Here is a 14,592-nt window from a genome sequence, read left to right on the forward strand (position 1 = left end):
AGCACAGACTGCTGCCAAACTCATTGATTCCTTTTCATTTTCTTCGCTTTAAACATCATCAGACCGTGCATCCTCGCTGTGGGCGATGGGACACCTGTGATGGATCACAACTATTTACATATCACAGCTCCCTTGAAACTGTTCCTTGTTCACCAAAAATAAATACCTTCGAGCTAAAGGAGTGAGTGATGGAAAATGGATATCAGGTCTTGATATAAACACATATATTGGGGCAGGGAAGAGGGGAGGGCCAGGCCACCCTCACAATGCTTCGTCTTGTCTGGGAAGGGCCCCCCGGAGGCTGACTGCGTTTGGAAAAAGGGGAAAGAACACCGGACCCTGTCTGTTTGAACTGCATGCTCAAATGAGGACTTAGCATAAATATTTCCACCAAGAGAAATGAGAGAATGTTATCACATGTGGAGTTTATATATACACACACATGGCACACACACATGCTTGAAAATTCATGGGTTTACAATGTGGCATGCATTTACACAAACCCACAAAAAAAGAGGATCCACGTATAAACATGTTGGTTAAAGGATGTTAGGGAGGCTACAAAACCTGGTAAATTGGGTTGTGTAATTTTATGATATTTATAATAAATTTATTTTCCATTAAACAGCTATGATTGTCCTGCATTTTAACAATGTTGGTGGATCAACAATCTATCCACATTTCACCATGTTAGTGTTTGTTGGTAGTGTTTGTTGGAGGGCTTGATTTGGATTAGACAGTTCATGTTAGTATACAGTATTTTTTTTCTCCAAAGGGGACATTTTCCTTCAATGTCCAATCCTGTCTTACTTTTTTCTGAGCAATACTTTCTCACACTTACTATTACATAGCTTATACTGAAATAATCTGTGGTCTAAACACTGTCGGCAATGGTTATAAATGTTCATCATCATTATCGCCCAATTCTGCAGTTCCCCTCAGCTCCATGGAGCGTTTTTGCTTCAGCAAAAAGCTCTGATAAACCAGCTGCTGGCTCAGCACCAAACAGCAGACGAAATACTAGTTTAACATGGTTTTCCCACATAAAAAAACTGTAAATCAGTGGATACATTTTTTTTTCAGTGTCACAACCCCCGCAAAATGTTTTGTTTCACTATCAGAATTTAATCCATTTGATCCGATAACATTTGGGAAGTCTAGAAGAGAGACGATTATATCCTTTAATCCCCATTCAAGTTAAGGCCCAGACACACAGAGCCGACAGCCAAACGTCGGCAGAAAAGGCAGTTGGGCTGATCAGTCTCCCCAAATTGATAAAAAAAATTCCTCGGAACACACCAAAGCGACGAGACGTAATACATCTCCATAACAGCAGGCGGCGCTAATCTGTATTGTCGCCCAAAACTGAAAACCGGCAGCTGATTGGACGAACGCGTCAAGTGGGTCTGGTTTCTCCGGAAATTCAAAGACAGACTGTCATGGCGGCTTGTTCAGAATACAATCTCATATTGTACTAAAATAGTTCACCGAAGCATGTTTCTGAAAACATTTTAAGCGAGAAATAGGCCATGCAGTTGCTGAAGTTTAAAAGATTTTTGTCAGATTTTGAGAGACTCTAGTCACGCTCATTCCGCTCCCCGTTTCCGGGTTAGCACTCTACCAATCAGATGGGTCATTTGAGTCCGAATGCCGGCAGTGCCCGCCCCGCCGATTATATATGTCAAATCGGCCAAAATGATCATTACTGTTATGTCTTTCTTTTGGCTAGAAAGATACATTACTCAGCACACTCTTTGCGGTTACCTTGTGTTTAGAGTGCATGGAGAAATTAAAACTGAGTGAGTGTGTGTGTGTATGTGTGTGTGTGTGTGTGTGTGTGTGTGTGTGTGTGTGTGTGTGTGTGCGCACTGTACTTGCACTTACTTCTTGTTGTTTGGGGTTTGCATCTTCAGGGTTGAAAGCAATTCATTGGAAGTCGCTTTGGATAAAAGCGTCAACTAAATGACATACACGTAATGTTGTGTGTGTGTGTGTGTGTGTGTGTGTGTGTGTGTGTGTGTGTGTGCGTGTGTGTGTGTGTGTGTGTGTGTGTGTGTGAACTGATCGGGCCGCATTTTTCTGTCAGAGCAGTAACCGAACCCGACCCGAGCCCGAGGCATTAAGATATTTATGTCCGACCCGAGCCTGACACAGTTAAAATAATAATCAATAATTTTTTTCTCATACTAATGACACAACACATTTCTGCACACAGGAAGATGGATGTTAGGGTAGCCTAATATTTAAAATGTATTTTAATCACAAAAATTAACCTTTGCATCAAGTGAAACAGGCCCATTGGTTACCTACATAATAAGCTGTTTTAAATTTAAAATGTTCAATGCCTTATAGCGCTGCTGTGACCGAGCCCAACCCGAACATCATTTCTAAATATCTGTCTGAACCCAGCCCGGCCCGTTGGGTACCATCGGGTCCCGACGGGCTCAGGTCAGATATCAGCACTCTAGTGTGTGTGTGTGTGTGTGTGTTATATATAATACATTTATTTTATATAGCGCTTTAAAAGGTAGTCAAAGGCACTTTACAAGGTAAAGACAAAGGAAAACTATAACAATTGAGATAAAACAAAAGATAAAACAATGGCTATGATAACATAATACAACATTCCTGTTAGTTTGAATTGCTGCCATCTCTCTTTCTCTCTCTCTCTCTCTCTCTCTGTCTCTCTCTCTCTCTCTGTCTCTCGCTCTCTCTCATATCTCGTATTTATTTTTATTTATGTGGTTGAACTTACCCTTAAAGTACACAAGGTGGAGCCAGAGATGACACCAAGTGGACTCATTCCATCTTTTGTCATTATATGTTTATTAATATGACACACAGCTGACACACAGCTCTATGTTATGAGATACTTTTTCATTTACAGTGCATGTGTACAACTATTTTTTGGAGCGTTGCCATCTATGGACTTCTGTTATATGGTGTGTAATTTAACATAGTTCACATTACTATGAGCATCGTTTGCTTATATTTAAATTATCTTTTTGTTTACTTTCTAAAATTCCATTTTGAAATTGTTTCTTTAGTTTCACAAATGATTTAGGGCTCTATTTTTGTTTAATTAAGCTATTAATTGTTTCAGTAAATTGAGCATTGTAGCATTGATTTGTTTGTAAAGGTTCGTTATTAGTCATTTTATCCCTCATTTTTGTCTGAACAGATGTCAGTTGATGGACAGTTTCTAATTTGAGAAAAACAATATTTTGTTGTCATAAGCTTCAGAACAAGCACGTAAGTGGACCTTGAGTTGAGCTTGTTTTGTCAACTGCTGTTTTCAGAGGTCAAGCACTATTTATAATTTGATCATTTAAACGTTTTTGTTAGATACGCTGGCTTCCTGTCCTTTCCCAAGTTCTGTGCCCACCAGATATCCTTCCTTCCTGATGTCCTTGTGTGTCAAAGTCTCACGCCAATGTTTGTAAAACATTACTCACAGACGTACTTACAAATTTGTCAGAAGAAAGGTTGGGAGACACGTCATCAACAATGACATATCACAACTTTGTGTTGACTGACAGTATATAATACTGGAAAGGTGGGATGTATATCATCAATGAGACATGGGCTTTATAATAAATACTGTACGCACATGTTTGACAGTTATTGTGATTTAACAACCTGAGAGAATCATGTCATATAATCACATTTATTCTCAAATGTATGGCCTGTCGATGAGTAAACATTGGCTATCTATTTCAGGTACTAAATTCTTGTTATGTTTGTGTCAAACAAGGACTTAGGTAGCCGGGTTGGGTCAGTGGGTAGAGCAGGTGCACATGTGTTGAGAGACTTGTGCCTCAATGCAGAGGTCCAGGGTTCGGGTCCGTCCTGTGGCGGTTTCCTGCATGTCTTCCCCCTCTCTCTCCCCTTTCTCACCTAGCTGTCCTGTCCATTAAAGACGGAAAAGCCCAAAAAAGAATCTACAAAAAAAAACAAGGACTTAGGATACCTGCAGTTTATCATATCAAACAACCAAACTCTTCACTTTTTGATTACTTTCACTTGACTTTTTGTTGGAAGATAACCTTGATATCTCCAGTGAAATAAGTCTCTTAAATGCATCCTCTGCTGTGATGTGGTGTTTACAGTCAACAGGAGACATCAGCGCGTGAGATTTTACTGTGTGTATGATACAATGCTCCTCTGTTTTGGGGTAATCCAAGCACATGCAGAAACACAAACAAAGGTTGCTGTTAATTAAACCAACAACCAGTCACGCATTTCTTATGTCCCATAAAGAGTTTTATACACCTTATTGTTTCGGGATAATGTGGAATTTTCAAGTCTACTGACGAAAACTGAAGCTAAAACAAGAACATTACTTAACTTGGAATAAGATGCCTCGGGCTAGATTTGTGCTCTGAGCTTTCCAGTAAATATGGGTCCTGTCACTTCACTTACTTTCTAATTTCCAAAACGAGCTCTGAACGGACATGACTGCTGTCAGGTGTAGCATATTGTCACCAGCAACAGCATCCCCTATGCTGGTGGAAATTTCTGTTAGCACAAACCACAGGGCCTCATGGAAAGTAATGCTGTCCTGCACACATTTGTGGATACTCCTCCTACTATTCTGATACATTGTTAAAGGCTGAAGACTTCCTTGTTTGCTCTGTATATACTGCCTATATTACCTGTTGTCATTGTAGACTCACCTGTAGCCTCACCAGGGTGGAAAGAAGAGACGGAGTGAAGAAGGAACGAGAGATATAGTTTTAGGACAAAAAAAGGTGAAAACGGGGTAAGACGGTTGGGAGGTTTTGACACCAAGAGTGACATGAGAAAAGAAATAATCGGCAAGTAACAAAAGAAACGACCAACCTCATTACCTCCCATCATGTCTTTCTCCAAGCCAGAGGATCAGCTAGTCTTCGAGCTGAGCTGCCCTATCTGCCTTCAACTGTTCTCTGATCCGGTGGTTCTCACCTGTGGACACAACTACTGCCGAGCCTGCATCTGGAAGACCGCCGACAAGAGGGACACAACCCTTCCACGTTGCCCAGAGTGCCGCATGGAGTATCAGGGTGTGGAGTCCCTGCAGAAAAACTTCAAACTCTCCAGCATCATCGAAGGTTACCGAGCCACCACACCACAGCTGTACAGCAGGAAGCCTGAGACGGAGCCTGAGAAGACGGAGGTTTTCTGCGACCACTGTATAGATGAGCAGTCGCTGGCTGTGAAGACCTGCCTGAAATGTGAAGTGTCTCTGTGTCCCAGGCACCTTCAGAGACACCATGAGAAGGCGGCGTTCAGGGCACACACTATGGTGGAACCCCTGAATGAGCTGGGGTTGAAGAGCTGTGCCACTCACCGGCTGGCCCTTGAGTATTTCTGTTCCAACGACATGACTTTGATGTGCAGCACGTGCTACACAGGAGGCCATCACCAGAACCACGATGTTCTCACCTTCAGTCTAGCCGAGGAGGAGATGAGGCGAGCGCTGGAGAGCTGCACCAAGGTCCTTCTGTGGTTTCATTTACATTTACCAGACTTTTATTCCACAGACAATTTTCCTACGGTGATATTTTAGCATCAGTTTTGCAAATCTCTGCAATATTGGGAATTGGTGATAAAGTAAAACAAAGGATAGTGTTTTATTTTACAGTCAAATTTCTGAATAATTTCCTGGAAAGAACTTTGTCATCGGGAAATTAGAAACATTGAATTATATTGGTATCCTAAAGATTCTATTAGTCAGTGCAACAGGTCTGAACGCAAAAATGTGAAACTTATCTTCAGGCAAGCACACAATTTGACAGACAAGAATAACGTTTCTGAAAATGAATTAATAATGAATGAATATTTACTTTTGCTTGAATCAAACAGAGCACTTTAGGGAGTGCTGAATGTCGAGCAATGATGAAGAGGCTTAACTTTATGCCAGTTGCTAAACAACAATGAAAAGGTTTGAGTCTAGTGGCTATCGGGCACAATGCCATTTTGCTTCGGAACTAATGAATGATAAGAATGTAAAAATTGCCTGACTAACGAGTCCAGTGTAATGACTTTTGACAGGGTAAAACCCAGTTCTCAGATTCAGGTGACTGATATATATACTTTACTATACTATATATATATATATATATATATATATATATATATATACACACACACACACATTGAGAACTTTGTATGTGTACAGACAGTTTATTAAAAAGATAATTTAGAAAGACAGTACGGTTTACGTATACAGGCAGGCGCCATCTTAGCAAAACAGTGACGACCAGTTGAACTGTCTGTACACTTACAAAGTTCTCAATGCTTCGGTTTACATGTAGGGACCCTCATTATGCTACCGTGGAAGTGTGGTGTAGTTTGAGCCTTGTTAGTAGTATAGAAATAGCGATTTCTTTTTACTTTACCCGTGCCCCGAATAGCGTTATAAGCTAATTAGCGGTTTGCGCTAAAACTGGTCACATTCGATTAGTGTGAAAACACATCCCAGAGAACGGTCGGCTCGTTACACATTTGTTATTAACCCCTAGGTTCATTTTGCGCCGGATTTGTCCTTTAATATACAGCCCTGGCTGTGTAAATGTATGTATGTAGATATATGTTAGAGATTACTTAGTGAAGTGTAAAACACACAAATCTCTAGTGTGTGTTACGTAAATCTGTGTTTGCAGGGGGTTTCTAGCAGGCTGCTGAAGACAGAGAGTCTCCTACAGAGGACAGCAGAGGAGCAAGGAGCCTCTGAAGCTTCAGGGGACAGAGTGGTCAACAAGGCTGTCACTGTCATGGACGGAATGGCTGCACTGGTGGACAGGTAATATACTGCACCTGTGCTGGTATTGATCCTGCCTTAAAAAGTAAAATGTGCTGTCCTAAAGCAGATGTATTAAAAGATGCAAATGTCTTACTATAAGCAATGTCAAGCGAAGTCATATAAACACAATGTTCTGTTTGTTTTGTGTTTTTAACATGAGAGGTTTGCCTGTGCTGTTTCTCTGTCCTCATCTCCCTGGTTTGAGGTGGGCAGGGCTTAGTTGGACAAAGATGATGTCATGTGATGTAAATAATTCACAGGTTATGTGTAAAGTCAGTCACAGTACGATTTATTGTACATATATTATAGTGCATTAGATTATCAGAAGCAGTTACTCTTTTAGTCTTAAAGGTCCTATGATATGCTGCTTTTTGGATGCTTTTATATAGGCCTTAGTGGTCCCCTAATAATGTATCTGAAGTAGAGCTTAGATCGGGCCGAAAAAAATCAAGCCCGACCCTAACCGAGCCCATGCACGTTGCGTCCGAGCCCGGCCAGACACATTAACTGTAATTATGAGCCCAAGCCCGATTTAAACCCGGCAATTTTTTTATTACGTGGGCCGTTATAACTGACGTTCTCAACTACAATTCCGAGTTGTTTGAACTACGGAAATCTGTTTAGAATTATCTTAATAAATACCGATAATGCAACAAGGACGAGAAGATGGAGAGGCATAGCTTTCTCCCCACTGAATTAGGCTAATAAAGTAATGATTAAAAAAACACAAATCCTTGATCAAGGGCCCGGCCCGGACCGAGGATAGCGGCGGAAAATATCGGCCCGGGTCGGGTCCGGTTTGGGCTCGGGCAGAGAATCTAAACTCTAATCTGAAGTCTCTTTCCCGAAATTTAGCCTCGGTGCAGAATTACAGCCACTAGAGCCAGTCCTACAATGAGCTTTTCTTTAGTATGTGCCATTTCTGTGTCTGTAGCTTTAAATGCTATTGAGGAGGAGAGAGGGGGAGCAAGGTGGAGGGTGGTAGTGTGGCCTTGACCAACTGCCATGCTTCGCTTGTTTGCAAGCCATGATGTCTCTCTCTTTCTCATGGGTGGGCCAAATTCTCTGGGCGGGCAAAGCAGAGAAAGGGGAGGTAACCTTTCCCCTTATGACGTCATAAGGAGGAGATTCCAGATCGGCCCATCTGAGCTTTCATTTTCTCAAAGGCAGAGCAGGATACTCAGGGCTCGGTTTACACCTATCGCCAATTCTAGCCACTTGGGGACGATAAGCAGGCTGGGGGAACTCATATTAATGTTAAACAACCTCATAAAGTGAAATTTTCATGCCATGGGACCTTTAAAGAGCAGGATCAGGCAGTGACTTTTGCAGATAAAATTGCATGCCAGAACTCAGTAGACCAAATATTTGATGTGATGAATCCAGCTTATCAGCGTTTTTAGACTTTTCGACCAAAGTAATAGTGTTTAAATGTCATGGACTATTCATTAACAGCTCTAAAACTGGACTAAATGATAGTTAATCTCATTCATCTGTTTTGTAAAGTTTGATTTCCTTACGTGTAAAAGAAAAAAAAAAACTGAAATAAAAGAAACTGCCGTCCTAGCATATGAAGCGAACCACACAACATACTGTCGAGCAATGCTAGCAATAATAGGTGGAGAATCATTATGACGATTTTTGCTGACAGGAGCTCACAGTTTACACTCATTTTTACGTACCGTTGTTGTGTTGTGTTCAGGTACAAGGGACGTCTATGTGCGATATTGGAGGAGGAGAGAGACCAGTGCAGAAAACGCAGGCTCCTCGGACTGAGTGCACTCAAAGAGCGACAGCAGAAGTTAATGGAGGCGCAGCGATGTGCCACACAGGCCCTCAGTGAGACAGACACCTGCATCTTCATACACAGGTACAACAGAAATCTATATTGCTTTTAAAATTAAAATGAAAAATACAACAAAAAACATACTAGGAAAAATAAACTACTAAGAAGCTATTATCAGCTTTACAAACTGAGGTAATATATACGGTAGTGTATATAATAATGTGCCGAATGAACGTGTGCACTATTAGCACTTCTAAAATATAAAACAAACGGATAAGTCCACACACACACACACACACACACACACACACACACACACACACACACACACACACACACACACACACACACACACACTAGGAAAATGTTTTCCAGGCCGTTGTATGTCTGTGCATTCATGCAGCTAACATACTGTAAGTAAAGACATGACGCTAATTCATGGTAGCATGACATGGAAATCAACTGAGGAAATTCTTCTGCTCTCCAGGTTCATGCTGATTGAACATAAGCTGAGAGAAGTCGTCACAGACACAGTTCCCTCCACGATCCCCTCAAAGGTTCCACTGAACACCAAGCGTCTCCAGGCAAGCCTCAAAACCCAAGACTTCCGCTCAGATATGACCCGCCTCCTGAATTCCCTCCACCTCCTCCTGAGCCCCCTGGACCTCACCTTCAACCTCTGCACTGCCCACCCCAGCCTGATAGTCTCCAATGATCTGCACACAGTCAAGTACAGCCCTACCAAGCAGTCATATGCAGAGCACCCAGAGCGTTTTACAAGCGCTGCCCAGGTTCTTTGCAGGCAGGGGTTTTCGAGTGGCGTGCACATATGGGTGGTAGAAGTGGGCTCCAACAGCATGTGGTCGCTGGGTGTGTGTTACAAGAGCATCCCCCGCCGTGGTGACCACAGTCGTTTAGGACACAACTCTGTTTCCTGGCGGCTGCAATGGAAAAACAACAAGCTGACAGGGTGCCAGTCCTCGTGCACTGTGGCTCTGGGGGAAATGGCCAATCATCTGCTGAGGATTGAGATAGTGCTGGACTATGAGGCTGGAACATTGATGTTCCACAACATCAAAGGACACAGGGAGCACCTCCACACCTTCAGGGCTGTGTTTAAGGAGCAGGTTTACCCAGCGTTCAGTATACATTCAAACACACCAGAGTCCTGGATCACACTGCACAGTGGGATGTAAACACAACTTCTATTTTTCTATTTTAAGATTTTAGATTTGGGTGTTCAACCAAGTAAATTTGCCTCCATCTAAAAAAAATGTTTCTTACTTTTGTATTCACTGCTTTCCTTCAAACTCCAGTATGGAAATACATTAAAAAAGTGCAGATTGGATAAGAAGATTTCTTTTTATTTTCCTTATATACAGTAAACATTGATGTGCTTGAACTTGAACACTGAATTTGGGCTGAATATGAGACATGGTTGTGTTTATGCTACAAATAAACTATTGTGTTAATGTCTGTTTATCCATATTTGTATGTGTATGTATGTGTGTGTGTGTGTGTGTGTGTGTGTGTGTGTGCGTATTTAATAATAATAATATAATAACAATTATTATTATTTGTGTATGCACAGTATAATGGCTCTTGGCAGGTCATTTACACAGGTACTATGGTTTGTATGACATTGGGGTTGCCAGGTTGGGCTGTGGCTAGGTAACTAACAGTGATTCAACCGTTTTGTATTGTACCTAAATGCACCATACATATGCAGAATTGTGTTAGGGATAATTAAATTGACTTTAATTTAATAGGAAACCATGCTCCGGCTTTTATACACATCTGTAAAAGGGGGATGGATTAAGAAGTATTTGGCAACCCAGATCCCATCTGTCACACATTTTGTCATTGGGCAGTACACTAACATTAATTCATGTTAGTAACATTATTCAACACCAGGCCATTAACGTTAGCAAAGCTGCCACTTCACATCAGAAGCCATGGGCTCGGGAGAGAGTACGACCAGAAAAGTGTCTTTTGGTGTCGATGATGAGGACAGAGTCAGGATTCTTCGTGGAGTCAAGGTAATGCTAATTTAGCTAGCGTTTGATAAGCCATGCTAACGTCACTTTAGTGTTACGCCTACTGCTAACTAGCTACTTAGCGTGTTGCAGCATAGCAAATGAAATACCAGTTTATTCTGAGTTGAACTAACGTTAGATCTATCAAGTAAAGCGACTGCTGAAATGAGGAGGATGTAAAGGGATACAGGGGCTGGAGCAGGTTGATGTACGACCTGAAACGACCCTTTTACGTTACGCCAAACTCCAGTCGTAATAATTTGCAGAATGCAAATGCCTTGTTTATCGGCAAAATAACATTATCTGGCAGATGACCAACGTCATTTAGAAACGTTAATGGTCTTCTGGTCAATTCGGCACATAAACTATTTACTCAGCAGTACTACATTAATTAGAAATCCCACATTTCTTTTTACAATTCACTAGCTAGCTACCTAACGTCTTGCATTTGCTATCAATGTTGAATATAAGGCGTTCAGCTAACGTTATGTTAGCAGTTAAGAGGCGAACGAATAATTTACGCTCGTTAGTATTTTGTTCGAACATTTCAATTGCACGGTGAAAGCATTGCTAAATCAATGAGATTCAAATGTTGTTGTAGCTATGACGATATTTGTCTATAACGCAGGTGCCTTTAAATTGGCAAATTTCGAATGAAGTTTGGCGTGCTGTGCCTTTTGACACTGCTGCCTTCCAGTGCTATTGTAAATGTCGAAATTTTCCGAAGTGCTATATAATACAGTAATACCGTAAGTAAGACAACTACATGTAGCCAGCAATACTAAACTATACTCTCTTAAATTGTGTTAATAGTGATAATGCGTGCTGCACAATTAATCATATTAAAATGGAGACCTTTTATGCATTCATGTATTAACATTACAATGATTCTGTTGCATTTACATTAGCATAGATTTGTTGAATAAAAGCAAATGCTCCAATCCTAAATGTATTAAAAAAGACTTCATGTCACCATACAAATACCTTTGCACAGGCAGGGGAGTAAAGCAAAAAAAGAATGTGTTTAACACTGAAAGAAAATGATTAGCAGGAACAGCACATTGAACAGTGTATGAAAACGACAACCTTTGCAGCATGTTTGAGCCTAGCCTATGACCCCTTTTCACCTTTGCATGCTCAACTCCATCCTCTCTTTTACAATATTAAATTAGAGTTTCCCGGAAAGACTGTCAAAACTGACTGTGTTTAATATTTTTTGTAGCCAAAACCCTTACAGATTTTGTGTCGTGATGGAGGTTTTTTTAACTGATAAAGTGCAACTTTACACCAGCAGAAAAGTTTTTATATAAGTTTTTTTGCTGGCCATAAGTGGTTGAGGTTCTCACCTTGCTGTAGTGATGTAGAAGTGCGGTTACAGGCAGAGCACTCTTGTGACCACACCCAACAGAAATGCTGGGTGTTTGTCACAGGTACAACAGGCCAGAAACTTCTCAACTAGAAGTGGAGTAAGTATTGCTTTTCAGCTTGGTGCTAACTCTAATTATGGGCTGCTTTCAAAATGACAGATTAATGAAGACACACACACACACACACACACACACACACACACACACACACACACACACACACTTGTTGGATGTAATCTCCAAATTTCCCGTAGGATTTGAAGGCATCTTTAGACCTAGCTGTACTCACAACCACTGGAATGTAAAAGATAAACCTGTGCAATTCAAGCAAGTTAAGAGTGTATAGTTCTGGTACTTCAGTACATCATAATGATTGTGAAAATGTATGTTTGTAAGATATCTGTAAAACACCAAAACAACCCTGCCTGCACATTCAAATCTTGTGAGTCATAGAAACAGTGAGTCAGTGGCTGCTGCTGCCTCATGTGGTTTTTTTTAATGTAACTAGGTTTAACCATTTCCCTGGAGACACACACACACACACACACACACACACACACACACACACACACACACACACACACACACACACACACATGGTTGAGCTACAGTGACCCACTGTTTTCTGGCGCATTTGGCACACCAAAGGTTTAAAAAAAGATAAAAGTTAGATTTTTATTTGATTAAAGATGATACCCCTTAATGCACATTATATGCTTTAAACTCCGGTAAACTGTTAAGTTTGTGGAAATTTGCAGAAAGGCTTCTCATTGTTTTAAAAGAAACAAAAGCGAAGAATAAAAAAAAGTTTAAATTCTGTGTCTCTAGCCTTACCTATCTTTGTCTTTTTTTTATTTGCTCTTTATCCCTTCCTAGCTGTCAGAAGATGTTCTCCAGAGGATGAGAGGAGTAGCTAACATTGCTCCAGAACGCACATCCCCATCGACCTCAAGCCCTCAGAAAGACACAGGTATCATGCACCTTCAATAACAGTATAGGTACAGTAGTAAATGCACGTAGTGTGTGTGTCCTGAAAAGGAATGTAAAGAATGTGTCTTAGTAGTGAAACTTGTAGACTTCTAATTCCAACATTTGGACATACATAAAGGTTAGTTTACAAGTCATGAAGTGTACTGCTCAATTTGTAAATACAGCTCAGGGTTCAGCAATAAGGGTTACCTGATGGCCCGGGGAAAGTAAAACGCAAAGTAAATATAACAACTCACTTGCAACTTGTAAAGTTGTTTTTGAATGTTTTTTTTTTTATGCTTTTTTCAGCGTTTTCCTCACCGTCTTTCGATGTTTTTTTTCAAACGTTTTTTTTTTTTTTTTTTTCAAAAAAACCCTTTTTGTATAGAGACCAGTAAAAATTGATTTTGGGCAAGTAGATAAAAAAAAAAAACAACAACAACCTTAACGTTGAACCCTGCAGCTGTATGATGACTTTCGTGGCTCTGGAGGAGCTTTCTCAAGTCTGATAAAATCGCCCTGAGGATTTCTCATCTTGGAGACTACTGTATGCAGGCAGCAGGAAAAAAAAAAAACATGGTCTCAAGTTACATTATGGGAAGTGTAGAATCCATTGGAGTCATATTTGACCATTAATTGACCATTCTATTTCTAATCTCTCACTTGTAAATCCCTCCCTATCAGAAACGGAACACTTTTAGGGCTAAGTAACTCTAGCAGACAAACAGTACATAGCAGACCACTATTTTTTTTAAATGTAAAAAACCTTATCAGGTTAAATAACCAGGTATCATTTTATTACACTATGTATTAATTATATCTGCATTACGGCTTGTTTTCTAATAAGCTTTAGGTCAGCAAGCTGTCCCAGTTCATAATAATTTGTCTTTTGCAAGAGTTTTTCCCTTTTTGATATCCACTCTGTCTTTGTCCAGGAGCCTCTCGCAGCCCCAGCTCAAGCTCTCGACCCCAGCAGAGCACACAGCACCAGGCCCAACCCAGTACCCAGTCCGGCTCTAGCAAACCAGCCTCCGACGCTAAGGAAGAACAGAGAAGGTGGGTTAAAGAACATGTGGGTTTGTAACATAGGTCCTTAGTGGTTGAAAAACATTCAAGCTGATTTATCCCTGGGGATAATAAAAGTACATTTGAATATAGATGTACAAAAATAGCCACATCAGGCCATATGCTCAGTATTCATTTTTTATAGTGACACACAGTGCCTCTTCTCTTGTTTTCTTTTATTTTTGCATAAAAAAGAATTAAATGAAGCACTATCATTTTTAAAGGCTCATTCAGGAAAACTAAAATCAATTGCAGCAGGGTAAGAGGCCCCAGTACAGAATTGTGACCATTTGAGTGATTGGCTCATGCTTTCTCTAACAACCTCTATATACAAACATGATGGAGCTTTAGGCCTGTCACGATAACAAATTTTGCCGGACAATAAATTGTCCCAGGAATTATTGCGATAAACGATAATATTGTCATTCTGAGACCATTTTCATCTAATATAATGATAATGGCATAATAATGCAGGTACACCTTTTCAAAGCTCAATAAACTTTTATTTCTAAAGAATATGTAACACTGGGACTGGAAGACATTTTAAATATTCATAATAAATAAACAACCAAAAACAATAAA

The 14,592-nt window shown here is 40.5% G+C and overlaps 2 protein-coding genes across 4 annotated transcripts in view; both read left to right on the plus strand.

Moving 5' to 3' along the window:
- Nucleotides 1-4,619: 4,619 nt before the first annotated feature.
- LOC116040751 (E3 ubiquitin/ISG15 ligase TRIM25-like) lies at nucleotides 4,620-10,049 on the plus strand. Its single transcript, XM_031286368.2, has 4 exons — nucleotides 4,620-5,479; nucleotides 6,648-6,787; nucleotides 8,490-8,657; nucleotides 9,061-10,049. Exons 1-4 carry the CDS (start codon nucleotides 4,859-4,861, stop codon nucleotides 9,767-9,769), a joined length of 1,638 nt encoding a protein of 545 aa, XP_031142228.1. The 5' UTR covers nucleotides 4,620-4,858; the 3' UTR covers nucleotides 9,770-10,049.
- Nucleotides 10,050-10,384: 335 nt separating this feature from the next.
- LOC116040752 (MICOS complex subunit mic25a-like) overlaps nucleotides 10,385-14,592 on the plus strand; it is a 99,601-nt gene continuing 95,393 nt past the window's right edge. For 2 of the 3 annotated variants that reach the window (XM_031286369.2, XM_031286371.2), the window contains exons 1-3: nucleotides 10,385-10,612; nucleotides 12,853-12,946; nucleotides 13,881-14,001. In XM_031286369.2, the coding sequence (XP_031142229.1) occupies nucleotides 10,529-10,612; nucleotides 12,853-12,946; nucleotides 13,881-14,001 (299 nt within the window). In that variant the 5' untranslated portion in view covers nucleotides 10,385-10,528. The remainder of the gene's footprint in view (nucleotides 10,613-12,852; nucleotides 12,947-13,880; nucleotides 14,002-14,592) is intronic. The other variant, XM_031286370.2, reaches the window with a different exon arrangement.

Source organism: Sander lucioperca, chromosome 12 (genome assembly GCF_008315115.2).
Source record: "Sander lucioperca isolate FBNREF2018 chromosome 12, SLUC_FBN_1.2, whole genome shotgun sequence".
NCBI lineage: Eukaryota > Metazoa > Chordata > Actinopteri > Perciformes > Percidae > Sander > Sander lucioperca.